Source organism: Artemia franciscana, chromosome 10 (assembly GCF_032884065.1).
Source record: "Artemia franciscana chromosome 10, ASM3288406v1, whole genome shotgun sequence".
In the NCBI taxonomy this organism is placed as follows: domain Eukaryota; kingdom Metazoa; phylum Arthropoda; class Branchiopoda; order Anostraca; family Artemiidae; genus Artemia; species Artemia franciscana.
Window position 1 is genome coordinate 35552646 of NC_088872.1, and position 13408 is coordinate 35566053.

At 36.0% G+C, this 13408-nt stretch overlaps 1 protein-coding gene across 2 annotated transcripts in view; it reads right to left on the minus strand.

Annotated features, from left to right (window-relative positions):
• The window catches only part of LOC136032124 (uncharacterized), a 153206-nt gene that overhangs the window by 116194 nt on the left and 23604 nt on the right, over positions 1 to 13408 (minus strand). For both annotated transcript variants that reach the window (XM_065712292.1, XM_065712293.1), the window contains exons 4-5: positions 12622 to 12994; positions 1765 to 1991 (exon numbers count right to left, since the gene is read on the minus strand). In XM_065712292.1, the coding sequence (XP_065568364.1) occupies positions 1765 to 1991; positions 12622 to 12994 (600 nt within the window). The remainder of the gene's footprint in view (positions 1 to 1764; positions 1992 to 12621; positions 12995 to 13408) is intronic.

Genomic DNA, 13408 nt, shown 5'->3' on the forward strand with positions numbered 1-13408 from the left:
TTGGTGGAGTTGGGGGGGGGGGTAATTCGGAAAAATTAGGAATTTGTAACTTACGAAAGGGTGACCAGATCTTAATGAAGTTTGATATTTAGAAGGATCTTGTGCTTTGAAGCTCTAATTTTAAATTCCGACCAGATCCTGTGACATTGGGGGGAGTTGGAGGGAGAAACCGGAATTCTTGGAAAACGTGAAAATTGGGGTATTTTTATCTTACGAATAGGTGATCTGATCTTAATGAAACTTGATAGAATAAGCACAAGTTCTAGATACGTGATTGACATAATTGGAACGGATCCGTTCTCTTTGGAGGAGCTGGGCGGGTGTTAATTTAGAAAAATAAGAAAAATTGAGGTATTTTTAACTTACGAACCGGTGACCGGATCTTAATGAAATTTGATATTTAGAAGGAATTCATGTCTCAGAGCTCTTATTTCAAATCCCGACCAGATCTGTTGACATTGGGGGGGGGAGTTGGAGGAAAACGCTTGGAGTGGAGGAATCGGGATGAAGCTTGGTGGATAGAATAGGCAAATGTCCTTGATACGTGATCGACGTAGCCGTACTGGATCCGCTCTCTTTGGGGGAGTCACAAGTCGTCACAAGTGTCATGTGAGCTCTTAGCTCTGTTTTTTTTTTATATTTTAATTGCATAAGTTAGCATAAGTAGATTAGATGCACCTATTCACTTCGACACATTTTTTGTTAGATGGCCAAGTTAGGTCTTTAACTCTTCTATCTGCACCTCCCCATACATTCCAAACATGAATCTCAATGATCATCACTCGTGCATATATACTAGCTAATATTTTACTGATAATATGGAGATGGCGGTTCTGTGAATGGCGGTTCACTAAAAATATTCATAATACGAAGAACTTCACAATGAAAACATTTTTGCCGTATGACCTTGTTTATATGGATTATTTTTGCGAGCTTTTTCCTAAGAAACACGGCATGCAAGACACATGCAAGAGCACGGAATCAAATGGGGAGGTAGAACAAACCTAAATGTAGATTACGTAAACTATTTGAATGTCCTAGATAAAAATACTAGCAGAATGAATGAAATTTTGGAACCTTTGACAGTTGGAATTGCAAGAATAGGTTGGAAAATGGCTGTTAAGAAGACAAGGAATAGATTGAGGCGAAGAAGTGTTACCGGGTGATGAGAAGATTGAACAAGTAGATAGCTTACCAGGGTAAACAACTTGCCTGGGTACTTAACTTAAAAGTAGATAGCGACCTGGGTAGCATTATCATTCAGAATGATGAATGGCAGATAAAAAATTTGAAAGAACAGGAAGATGAGTCAGCAAACTAAGATTAGATAGAAGATTCCAAAAGATAGTTCTTTTCGGCCATCCGTTTGGGGGCAAAAGAAAAGCAAGTCGTCGACAAATTGACTGGGAAGAAGACCCAAGAAAGAATTTTTCTTTCACAAGGAAAGAGAAAAATAAAACAGATAAAATACATAAGCGTTCAATGAAAAAACAAAAGGCTGTCTAGGTAGTAAGAAAACAAAACCAAATTTTCCGTCAATGAAAATCAAATCTAAATCCAAAGTTACAAAAAAACTGAAGTTTCAGTTTGAGTGCAGTCTCTGCTTGAAAACTGGTATTGTATATGCACCACGTTTTATTCATTTCATATGAATTTATTTTAAGAATTTCTTTTTTTCTTGATGCAACGAGCATTTTTACTTTACACCATATGCATTAACAAATAAATAATAATAGTGAAAATTAATAAGCACTCATGAATTACCCAATCCGCGTCTCTTGAATCTTGCGTCTATGATCTCTTGTCCCTTTTCCAGTTGGCTTCTTTGTCTTCTCGACTTTTCCCCGCTCTTCTTTGGAATCCATGGCTTTCTTCATTTCTTTAGTGTCAGCATGGCTCTCATTCTGTACATTTAAACAACAATCCATAGATGCAAAAGAGATGATTTTCCCGTCACAATCAAGAGCTAGGCATTTCGAATCAATAATTTCCTTTAAATATAATATACTACATTAGACACAAATCCAACAAGGCCAATAGCAAAATTAAATAAAAAAAATAATAGGAGATATGTAGTAAATTACCATTATACTCTTTTTTAAATCGATTTTAAACTACGATTTAAAATTTTTTAAATTACTTGCGAGATGCAGTCGTAAATGACGGTAATACCACAAACGTTGGAAAATTAACGATTTTCCTTCGTCATATGCTGGCAGTCCCCGCCATATGCATGAATATGCTCAAGATGCTATTGCGTATGTTCGTCTCTATGGTCGTCCAGATTTATTTATTACATTTACATGTAATCAATCTTGGGACGAGATACAGCAGCTTTTACTTCAAGGACAATCGGCGGTCCATAGACATGACATTACGGCCCGTGTCTACCGGCAAAAGTTGAAATCACGGATAAACTACACAGTAAAACTTGAAGTGTTTGGGTCAGTGCGATGCTGGATGTACTCAGCGGAATGGCAAAAACGAGGATTGCCACACGCACATATACTAATCTGGCTACATTATAAAATTACTTCTAATGAAATTGATGATGTGATTTCTGCTGAAATACCTGATGAAAATGTCGATAAGGGGTTATATGATATTGTTGTAAAAAATATGATACATGGACCTTGCGGTGCACTGAACGAAAATTCACCATGCATGGCCAAAGGAAGGTGCACAAAGCAATATCCTCGACTTTTAGGACCCAACACAATTACTGGCAATGATGGATACCCACAACATAGAAGAAGATCTACTGAAGATTGCGGTAAAACAGCAATAATAAAGAAACGTAAAGGTACCACCATCGAAGTAGATAACCAGTGGGTTGTTCCATATTCCCCTTTATTATCAAAAAATTTTAATGCACACATAAACGTTGAATACTGTAACTCCGTAAAGGCAATCAAATACATATGTAAATACGTCAACAAAGGCAGTGACACAGTAGTTTTTGGCTTGCAGTCCGAAATCAGTGATATCGACGAAATCGCACAATATCAGGCTGGAGGATACATAAGCAGTAATGAAGCTGTTTGGCGAATTCTTTCATTTCTGATACATGAACGTAGTCCAGCTGTTGTTCACTTAGCGGTACATTTACAGATTGGTCAACGTGTTTATTTTTCGGAATCCAACGTGCAACAAAGAGCCCTGAATCCACCGGATACAACGTTAACTGCTTTCTTTTCGCTATGCAGAAATGATTCTTTTGCAAAAAAAAAACTGCTGTATACTGAAGTGCCTTCGTATTGCACGTGGAATACTAAAAATAAAGTATTTGAACGTCGAAAACAGGGTAAGTCAGTCGACGGCCAACCTACCATCTTCAAAGATACCACGATAGGAAGACTCTACACCGTTCACCCCAATCAACATGAATGCTTCTTTCTACGCCTGCTTTTGGTGAATGTACCCGGTCCGACGTCCTTTGAGTATTTGAGAACTGTAAACGGTACTATACATGACACTTACCGTAGTACATGCCAAGCTCTGAATTTATTGGAGAATGACCAACACTGGGATAACTGCATCAATGACGCGTGCGAAACGTCAACTCCAAGTCAAATTCGTCCATTGTTTGGAATCATACTGACAACTTGCTCTCTTTCAGCTCCTACAGAGTTATGGGAAAAATATAAATCGAAAATGTCCAAAGATATACTCCATCAAAAACGGTTAGAGACGTCAGATATGACTTTTGATTTTACATCAGAAATTTATAACTACACTTTAGTTATTATAGAAGATTTATGCGTATGTATGGCAAACAAACCTCTTCAGGATTTGGGAATGCCTTCACCTAATCGTACCGCTGGTGTTTCGACATGTGTAGAATTGGACCGTGAACAAAGTTACAGTACGAGTGATCTATTGTCGTATGCACAAAATAACATTTCCAAGTTAACGTCGGAACAAAAAGATATTTATGATAGGATAATGCATTGTGTCGATAACAACGTTGGAGAAATTTTCTTTTTGGATGCGCCAGGAGGTACTGGTAAAACGTTTGTGATAAAACTGATTCTGGCATCAATTCGATCAAAAAATGATATAGCGTTGGCAATTGCGTCGTCCGGAATAGCCACAACGTTGCTGCCTGGTGGAAGAACTGCTCATTCCGCTTTGAAATTGCCTCTGAATTTGCATTCTACAGAAACTCCCATGTGCAATATTTCCAAATCATCTGGGATGGGTAAAGTATTGCAACAAAGTAAACTTATTATTTGGGACGAGTGTACAATGGCGCACAAAAAATCGCTCGAGGCTCTGGATCAATGTTTGAAAGATTTGCGAGGGAAGTCGAAACCCTTTGGCAGCATATTAATATTGCTTGCGGGAGATTTCAGGCAAACATTACCTATAATACCTAGATCAGCCCCTGCAGACGAAATGAATGCTTGCCTGAAAAATTCTAATTTATGGGCACACGTAAAGACATTAAAATTAACTAAAAATATGCGAGTCCGATTGCAAAACGATGACTCTGGCCAAACATTTTCAGATCAATTGCTGGAAATTGGAAACGGAAAGCTCCCAGTAGACTCAATTTCAGGACGTGTACAACTACCTGCTGAATTCTGTAATTTAGTGACGTCCAAAAATGAATTGCTTGAAAAAGTATTTCCGAATATTCTAAACAATTATAAAAATAATAAATGGCTAAGTGAAAGAGCGATTCTTGCACCCAAAAATATAGACATCAACGAAATCAACAATATTGTTTTGACCAAGACTTGAGACCAGGCAGTCCTTTACAAGTCAGTCGACACAGTTTTGGAACCAAATGAGGCGGTTAATTATCCATCTGAATTTTTAAATTCCGTGGATCTTTCAGGGTTTCCACCACACGTGCTACAACTAAAAATAGGCGTACCAATAATATTGTTACGTAACATAAACCCATCCAAGCTTTGCAATGGCACGCGACTTGCCGTAAAAAAAAAAACAATGGAAAACGTAATAGAGGCAACAATCTTGACAGGGCCTTTTGAGGGTGAGGCTGTTCTTATTCCTCGCATTCCCATGATTCCAACGGATCTGCCTTTTCAATTTAAAAGATTGCAATTCCCAATTCGATTAGCATTTGCAATCACCATCAACAAAGCTCAAGGTCAATCGTTAGAAAAATGTGGTATAGATCTTAATACTGATTGTTTTTCCCATGGGCAATTGTACGTTGCATGTTCGAGGGTCGGTAAACCTGACAATCTATTTATATGCAGCGACAATTGGACAGCGAAGAATGTTGTATATTCGCAAGTTTTACGCAGTTAATTTGTATTGTATCTATCTATCTATCTATCCATATAAAAACGAGTTGTGTGTATGCATGTTTGTTTGTTTGTAAAAAGAGCGTTTGCATATGACGTCATTATAAGTACACAAGGCTTTGTATATGCACAGACAATGGGAAAGCCAAGAATGTTGTATATTCGCAAGTTTTACGTAGTTCAAAACACATATATAAATCTATCTATATTCATAGGTGGTACACAGGGATACAACTACAATGGCGGGTAACTAATATGGCACGTAACGACTTACGCGCGGGGGGGGGCGAAGCCCCCCCCCCCCAACAGCTAGTATTAAATAATAAAACAATAAGCTCAATAAAAATAAAAATACATATATATATATATATATATATATATATATATATATATATATATATATATATATATATATTCCACAGACAATTTGAGCCTTTTGTTTATGCCATGACGTCACCAGAGGTTCGATACAGTCAGCTTGGGAAAAACACGAATTTTTTCCTAAAATTGTGACCTATATAGATTACTCTTGTAGCCAGTAATGTCAATTTGCCAGTTTTAAGAAGAAAAAAAACTAAACAGCCGATTTCTAGGCTGGGCCCCGGCATGACTACGCGACAAGCTTGTATATAATCATTCTAATTGTCACTTATCTTTTAAGTGCAGACAATGTGAGTCCATCTTGCTAATGAATCAGCCGATCGATAGAAGTTTGTAGATGAAATGTCATTGTTCGAAAAGTGAAGAAGAAATATTACGAACAGTGTAATGGAAATTCTCCAAGACGTTGCAAGTGAAACAGCCCAGTTAAAAATGAAAGTGAACCCCTATAAATCTTATATTTTGACCTTTAGTTTTCTTACATCAAAGCCATCATTTATAACCCCAATACCTAGTGAAATAATTACAACAAAACTAAAACGTTTACAACAAAAGTTTACAAACTAAACTTTTAAGGGTCACAATTACTAGCAATTATAAATGAGGGGCCCACATTTAATCTATTGTTAACCATGCTAGTACATCTCTGTCTCTCCCTAGGCTATTTGCTAGATTTGCATGCCCAAAAGCACATATTCTCCGCCTTTATATATCTTTTATTCGTCCACAGCTTTAGTATGCTTGACTGGTGTGGCATTTTTGTCTTACGGTAGATCAGTCCGATAGGCTAGAAATTATCCAGAAGAGAGCCCTGAGAATTATCTTCGGTCAGGGTAAAGTGCCTGCATATATGTAGTGCACGTATGTAATCTATGTATGGCTCTAGGCGTTTATCCTCGAAAATACCCCTCCCCCGGAAAATACTCCCCACAGAAAATACTCCTCCCCCAGAAAATTCCCCACATGAAAAATATCCCCCGGAACATACATCCTCACTGAAAGGAAATTATTCCCAAAAATCTACACCGAATATTCCCGCAGATAACCCCTCCCCCTGCAGAAAACTCCCCCACGAAAAATTTCCGTATTTTTTTCCAATAACAAATAATATCTGTAAGCAACGGACAAATTGCAAAATTTAAAAAGGCACTTAAACTTCTGCAATGAGATTCTCCGACTATTTTGCAGTTTGGGAGGGAGGGAGATACCTCAAAGGGTGCATTTTAATGCCAAATTTCCTAGGTCTGATTGAGCAATCAGATAAATATAGAATTAGTTCTAAGGGAGAGACTAGGGGCAAGTGAAAGATAGAAATTGATGCATGATCCCCAGGGCCGTAACCAGGATTTTTGATAGGGGGCTTAGGGGTGTTCGATAAAAAAAAAACTTTAAAAAACGCATCAAAAACGTGAAATTGATATCTACACCCTTATTATTTCTGGGAATATTTCTGGTCTACACAGCTATTATGAAAGTAAAGATTAACATTAAACCAAAAAATGAGCAGAATTTATTCCGTATAGTAGAAGGACTGCCCCTTCCTCATCCAAACATCCATTTCATAGTCACAGAAACTTCGGAGAGTGCTCCTTAGATCAAAATTAATCTGTCCCTTTTTTATGAGTCGAAAGTGATCGGAGACCAACCAGCCACAGGGGAGGGAGTATTTTCCAGGGTGTCGTTTAAGAGGGAAGATTATGCCAGGGGTATTTATTTTCCGAGGGGAGGGGCATCTTTCGTTCGGGGTATATATAAATATATATATATATATATATATATATATATATATATATATATATATATATATATATATATATATATATATATATATATATATATATATATATATATATATATATATATATATATGAGTGTGTGTTAACGTGAATATCCGCAAATTGGTGAATGTCGACATCCACCGGTGAGTGTCCGAAATACCTTTTTTTCTCCTTGGATTCAGTCAGCGTTCCAAGTTAACTTGTTCAATTTAATGCGAGGTTTGATGATAACAGGTTATGTTAGGATAGATTAGGTTTGGCGAGGTTATGTTAGGTTGGGTTGTCTTAGGTTTGCCCATTTCTGATACTCAAACAAAATTTAGCTCGTCTTCCATCATGGGCAGCTAAAGCAATACTTTCACCGTGTTTTCCTGCATCAAATAAATCAGATATCAAAGCAGAAAGGGCATGAAAAAACCCAGGGCGAGACTAAAAACCGAACTGGTGGGCCTGAAATGTACATATACTTCTGAACTCCTCAATTATCAATTTCTCAAATATTTTGAAAAGTATAGTTGCAACTGCTATTGGGCGAAAAGACGAACACTCGCAAGGAGGTTTATTCTTCTTAGGGATAGGAGTCAAACGTCCAATTGAAAAAGAATCAGGGACAAATCCCAGATTAAATATCATTTGGTAAAAGAGGACGAAGTGTTTCATAATCAGCCGACGACACAACGACAAATACTGTGCATAAATCCCATCAAATCCTCTAGACATTTTTTTTTCTTCAGTTTACTAATTGCAGAAATAATCAGGCTATTTGTAATAATCAGTCCCGGACTAGAAGCATGCTCAAAAAAATCTCAGAGTTTCACTTTATGAATATTTTGCAGACGTGGATCTGGAGTTGTAATGCTCAACCCATGAGGAAAGTGGTATACGAGACGGTATTTGACTTGACATATCTTTTATAACACTGGACCACAACTTATTTTGCCAAGACCAAACTTCTTACGAACAAGACGAAATATTGAATCCCGATGCAGAGAAAGCTGCTTTGCAAATTGGCGTTTAGTATAAATATACAGTTTTCGCAGCGACCCATCGCGCGGTTTATCCGCTTCAATCCCGTTCACTTTGACTGCCTTTACAGGCCCATTTGGGCTTTCCTGCAGTCGAAGGTAGTGTGTGATTTATAGTAATTTTGTTTAATAAATTATTTGTGAACTTAAAAACTTGAGCAATCCAAACTTAAAGCCATAACTTAGCAGAAAAGCAAGCATTTCGCAAATTATACTACGGCATAAACCGTGCTCTTTTATATTTAGCAAGCATTTTGATAAATGAGCGGCACTAATGGCAAAAAGTCTTTCAGATCGGTCGTCACGGTAGTTCGTGGGCAAATTCATGTTCAGCAATTCTGGATTCTAATTGTCAAAAAGTCACTTGTTGAATCAAAAATAGACGAAGGAAAACATAATTTCAAAAAGATTGCTAGACTACCACAAGAATGAGAGCGGCATGCAGCGACCAAGATCACTTTATGATTGGTTGATAGTTCCAAAAGGCTCAGGCTCAAAGTAGTTGCAAAGTGCTCCTGAATACACATTATGTCATATTTAGACAAAAGTTCTTGAGAAAAACACTGACTGAATTAGCAAGTTATATCTTTTTGTAAATTATATCTTCTTGTATGTTTTTCGTAGCATCTTGTAACAAATCAAAGTAACTTAATCAATAAGTAGTTGTAATTTAATCAATAATTAGTTTTCTTAATTCCGGGAAGGATTTAACCCGGGAAGATTTAGTCAATGGGATGTATAAAAATCCTTTTTTATATTCGGAAAGTTTTATATTCGTAGAACTCACCAACAATTTAGCCAACAGAATACCAATATAATAGTTACCAACAGAATAGTTAATAGTTAACTTAGTTTCATTTTTTTTTCTTTTCCCTTAGTCGATTTGATGTTCTCATTAAAGTAACTCTAATGGCTTCTTTTCCCTAAGTGAATAAGTTGCGACAATTGTATTTACTAATATAGATGGTGGTTTTATTTGTTTTTAGTTCTGTGTTTTTTCTTTTTATATTGTTTCTCTTGTCTGAGGACGCCTAGTTTGCATACAGGCGAAATATCCGCGTTGTTTTAGTCTTTCATCTTTTCGCTCTACTGGCCAGAGTCTCGTGTGTTGTCTTTTCATTGAGTTTCACCTCTCTTTGTTATTTTTTTGTCACGGCTGGTCAGTTCAGCTTAAGAACTTTCATTCGTCAATTGTACGGGCAACAATTGGACACTTCTGTCAATTACTATTTTTCTTTGGTAAAAAAACATCCAAATTTGTTAAATCAACAAATTTTCTTTAAAAGTTGCAATAATTCCTAAATCTTTTAGAATCAATACCCATTTTGGCATTGACAATGAATCATAATTAAAAAAAATAAAAAAAAATTACGCCTTATGGCTTTAAATCACGTAACTTCTGAGCAAAAGCAAAGACGTCTTAAGTTGTCCAAAGACTTAAATTTTGTCGAGAGCTTTTAAGGAATAATCTTCCATAAGACGGGAGTCCCCCTCCGTCCCATTGTTTCAACTTTCTCGTCACCTGTTGTAAAATTGGGAAAGTGGTTGTCGGTGGCATGGCGTCCTCTCTTAGGAACACGAAAACCATAGTTACAAAATAAGACTGATCTTACTAACAAGTTAAAAAATTTTACATGGAGGAGAATTCAATTCTCTGTAATTTTTATATGCTTTCCATATACTTGAATTCTAATGTGAAAAAGTGCGTAAGATATATTAAGGATTAAATTACAAAAGTACTTTGATTTGATACAAGATGTGACCATAACCATTTTGGATATTGATGTCATTATGAAGTTGGTTATCCTTGTAAATGAATATTCTTTATTTTGGCTCTGGAGGTGAATTTTACAAACAGATGTTTCGTTTGGCTAAGGGGGCATCCCTCTCTCTTTTGTTGGCAAATCTTTTCATGGACTCTATTGAAACCTCCGCTATACACAGTTTTAGGCTCTCGCCTTGTTTCAGGGGCAAATTCATGGACGATATGGTTTGCATTTTAAAACACGGTTTAGATTTCTTAGGCATTTAAATAGTTTTGATAAAAATATAAAATTTACAGTGGAGTTTGAAGAAAATGACGAACTACCTTTTCTTGATATCATATTGATTTAAAGTGATTTTCCATTTACTCTTCTCAATATATATAAAGCATAAACACAGCGAAAGGTATTTGAACTTTCATTCGTGCCACCCTATTTCATTGAAACAAGGGTTGTGATTTCACTGGTAAATAGAGCTTTCCCAGGAGGGAATTTGGGAATTCCCTAGGAATTTGTTCCCAGGAGTTTGTAGATTCTGAATTGTTGTATTTGAGGGATATTTGATTTTGAAATAGTTACCTGATTAAATTCATTGATAAAAAATAAAAATAGACGCATTAAACATAAGAGTAGGGTTATTGGAGTTTCGCAGTCTTCAGAATTAAAAGTTTCGAAAAGTTTCATTTCTTTGCCTTATGTACCTACTTTGGGAGAGACGCTTAAACGAATTCTGCGTAAACATAACATTGATGCATGTTTTCAATCGGTGAGACCAATAGGTAGTTTTTTTAATGCCGGGAAGGATTTAACCCGGGGAGATTTAGTTATTGGGGTGTATAACATTCCTTGTTCTTTTGGAAAGTTTTAGATTTGTAGAACTCACCAACGATTTCTTTAAAGCTTTATTGAGCACCGCAACTCAATAGAAAAAAAAAATCTACAATTAAGCAAGCCTCCAAAAACTTTTGTTTTTTGTTGTTTTTTTGTTGTTTTTTGTTGCTCTGGCTGAACATATTTTCTTTCATCCTGAACATTTTATACAATTTGATAATGTCACGGCTATTTCTAATGATAGGGGTTTTTCTCTGTGGGCGATGGAGGCTATAGAAATTAAAAAACATATGTTTGCAAATCTTTCAATAAAAGGGACACGGGAAATTTAAATATTAACCCAATTTACGATGGTCTTTTGAAAAATGAACCAGTAATCACTAAGGGAATTAAGATTTTACATATCACCAGGGGACTAGATTACCCACTGGACCAAAAAGAGTTGCTTCAATAATAGCTAACCAGAGGATTGTTTCGCAGCAGAATAGTTAATTTAGTTTCAATTTTACAATTTTTCCTAAATTGGTTTGACATTCTCTTTGAAGTAACTGTAATAGCTTCTTTTCCCTATGTGGATCAGTTGCTACAATTGTATCTATTAACGTTGGTGGTGGTTTTATTTGTTTTTAGTTCAATATTTTTTTTTCTTTTTATTTCATGCTGAGGATGCCTAGTTTGCATACAGGGGAAATATCCGCGTTGTTTGTTTTAGTCTTTCATATTTTCTCTCTACTTGCCGCAGTCTCGTTCGTTATCTTTTCATTGAGTTTTACCTCTCTTTGTTAATTTTTTTTTTCATGGCTGGCCAGTTCTGCTTAAGGACTTTCATAGATCAAAATAAATAAGTTTACCATTGGAATCAGCATGGTCAAAAAGCTTTGAAAGGGAAATTAAGAATCCCCCACCTTGAACAACAATAAAAATCTCTTTTTTACATGGGTAGCACTGATCCGTCTCCGTTTTTTCCAAAGCTAGCGGACTACAAGAATACCACAGAGAGATCTTTATTGGCTGGAGGAGGGGGGATTGTCCGGGGGAATTTTCCCTCGGGAGAAAATCTTAGGGAAGAATTTTCTGTTCAAAATTTCTTTCATACACAACAATTTTTTTATAGAGGGGGAAGGGGCGTAGTTCCTTGTGTGCTTTTTTATGTCACGCTAGTGATCATGATTACGAAATAAAGATTTTAGATTTGCACTAGGGCGGGAGGGAAGTTTTTTGATGTTTAATGTTTTGTTTTTGCAGATAATCCGTACACTATACACTTTTATCCGGCTGGGTTTTCAGCTGGTAATCATTTACGGGTGATAGATTGGTATTTTATTTTTTAATGTTTGGTTTTATTGATTATAAATTCGTAAAAATACACTCATATTTGAACTAAATCGCGATTAGGTCAAACAGTTTCAACTGTCACAGTGAAAAACTTGAAATTTATGGCTAGCCCAATTTAAAACAGATAGTCCTACTTTATAGTAGCTAGACCTAGAGAAATAATGGAAGAACGATCAAGCACTTCCTTTTGCAAGTCTTAAAATCGATTATCACCAGAAATAAAAGTTACCTTATCCATATACTTCCGATAAATTGTTTCTTTTTTTTCAGTCTCGAAAAAAGACTGACTCAGCCAGCATTGTAAATGGTATTGTAGTCTACATCCGACGTCACACTGAATTTCAACATATCCATAGAAATTATAATCATCTAGATACATTTTTCTATCTGGATAACGGTGGTCACACTGACAAACTGAAGCACAGCAGACTGCCACGGGGTCGTTACCCTCACTGCATTTTAAGCGCAATTGTTCAAGTACAGAAATTAAAATAGATGGAATTGTTTCAGGGATAGTATCAGTAATTCCAGGATAATTTACGGGCTTAATAATTTTTGCGTGCTCTACACAGTCGTTGATAGCCTCCTTTGCCAAATCATACCTTAAAAAAGAAAAAGTGAGAATGGGTAGGGGTACAGATATTGGGAACAAAAGTGCACCGAATTGTGATAGAGGAATTCCTAGTGCAAAATTGAAGATTTACTGTAAACATTAACATAATAATTCTTACTTAATTTTTTATTTATATATATATTTATTCATATCTAGTATACATTTTATTTCATTTTTGTTTAAATAAAAAAACATGTTTTTTCAACTGAAAGTAAGAAAATAATTAAAACTTAAAACAAACAGGAATTACTCCGTATATGAAAGGGGCTGTTTCCGTATATGAAAGGGGCCAATTCTTTAAGAATGTTTAAGAATTCTTCAAGAATATTTAGTTTTGGTTACTATTGAGCCGAGTCGCGCATTACTACAGTTCGTTACCACAAACTGTTTGATAAGTTGTCTA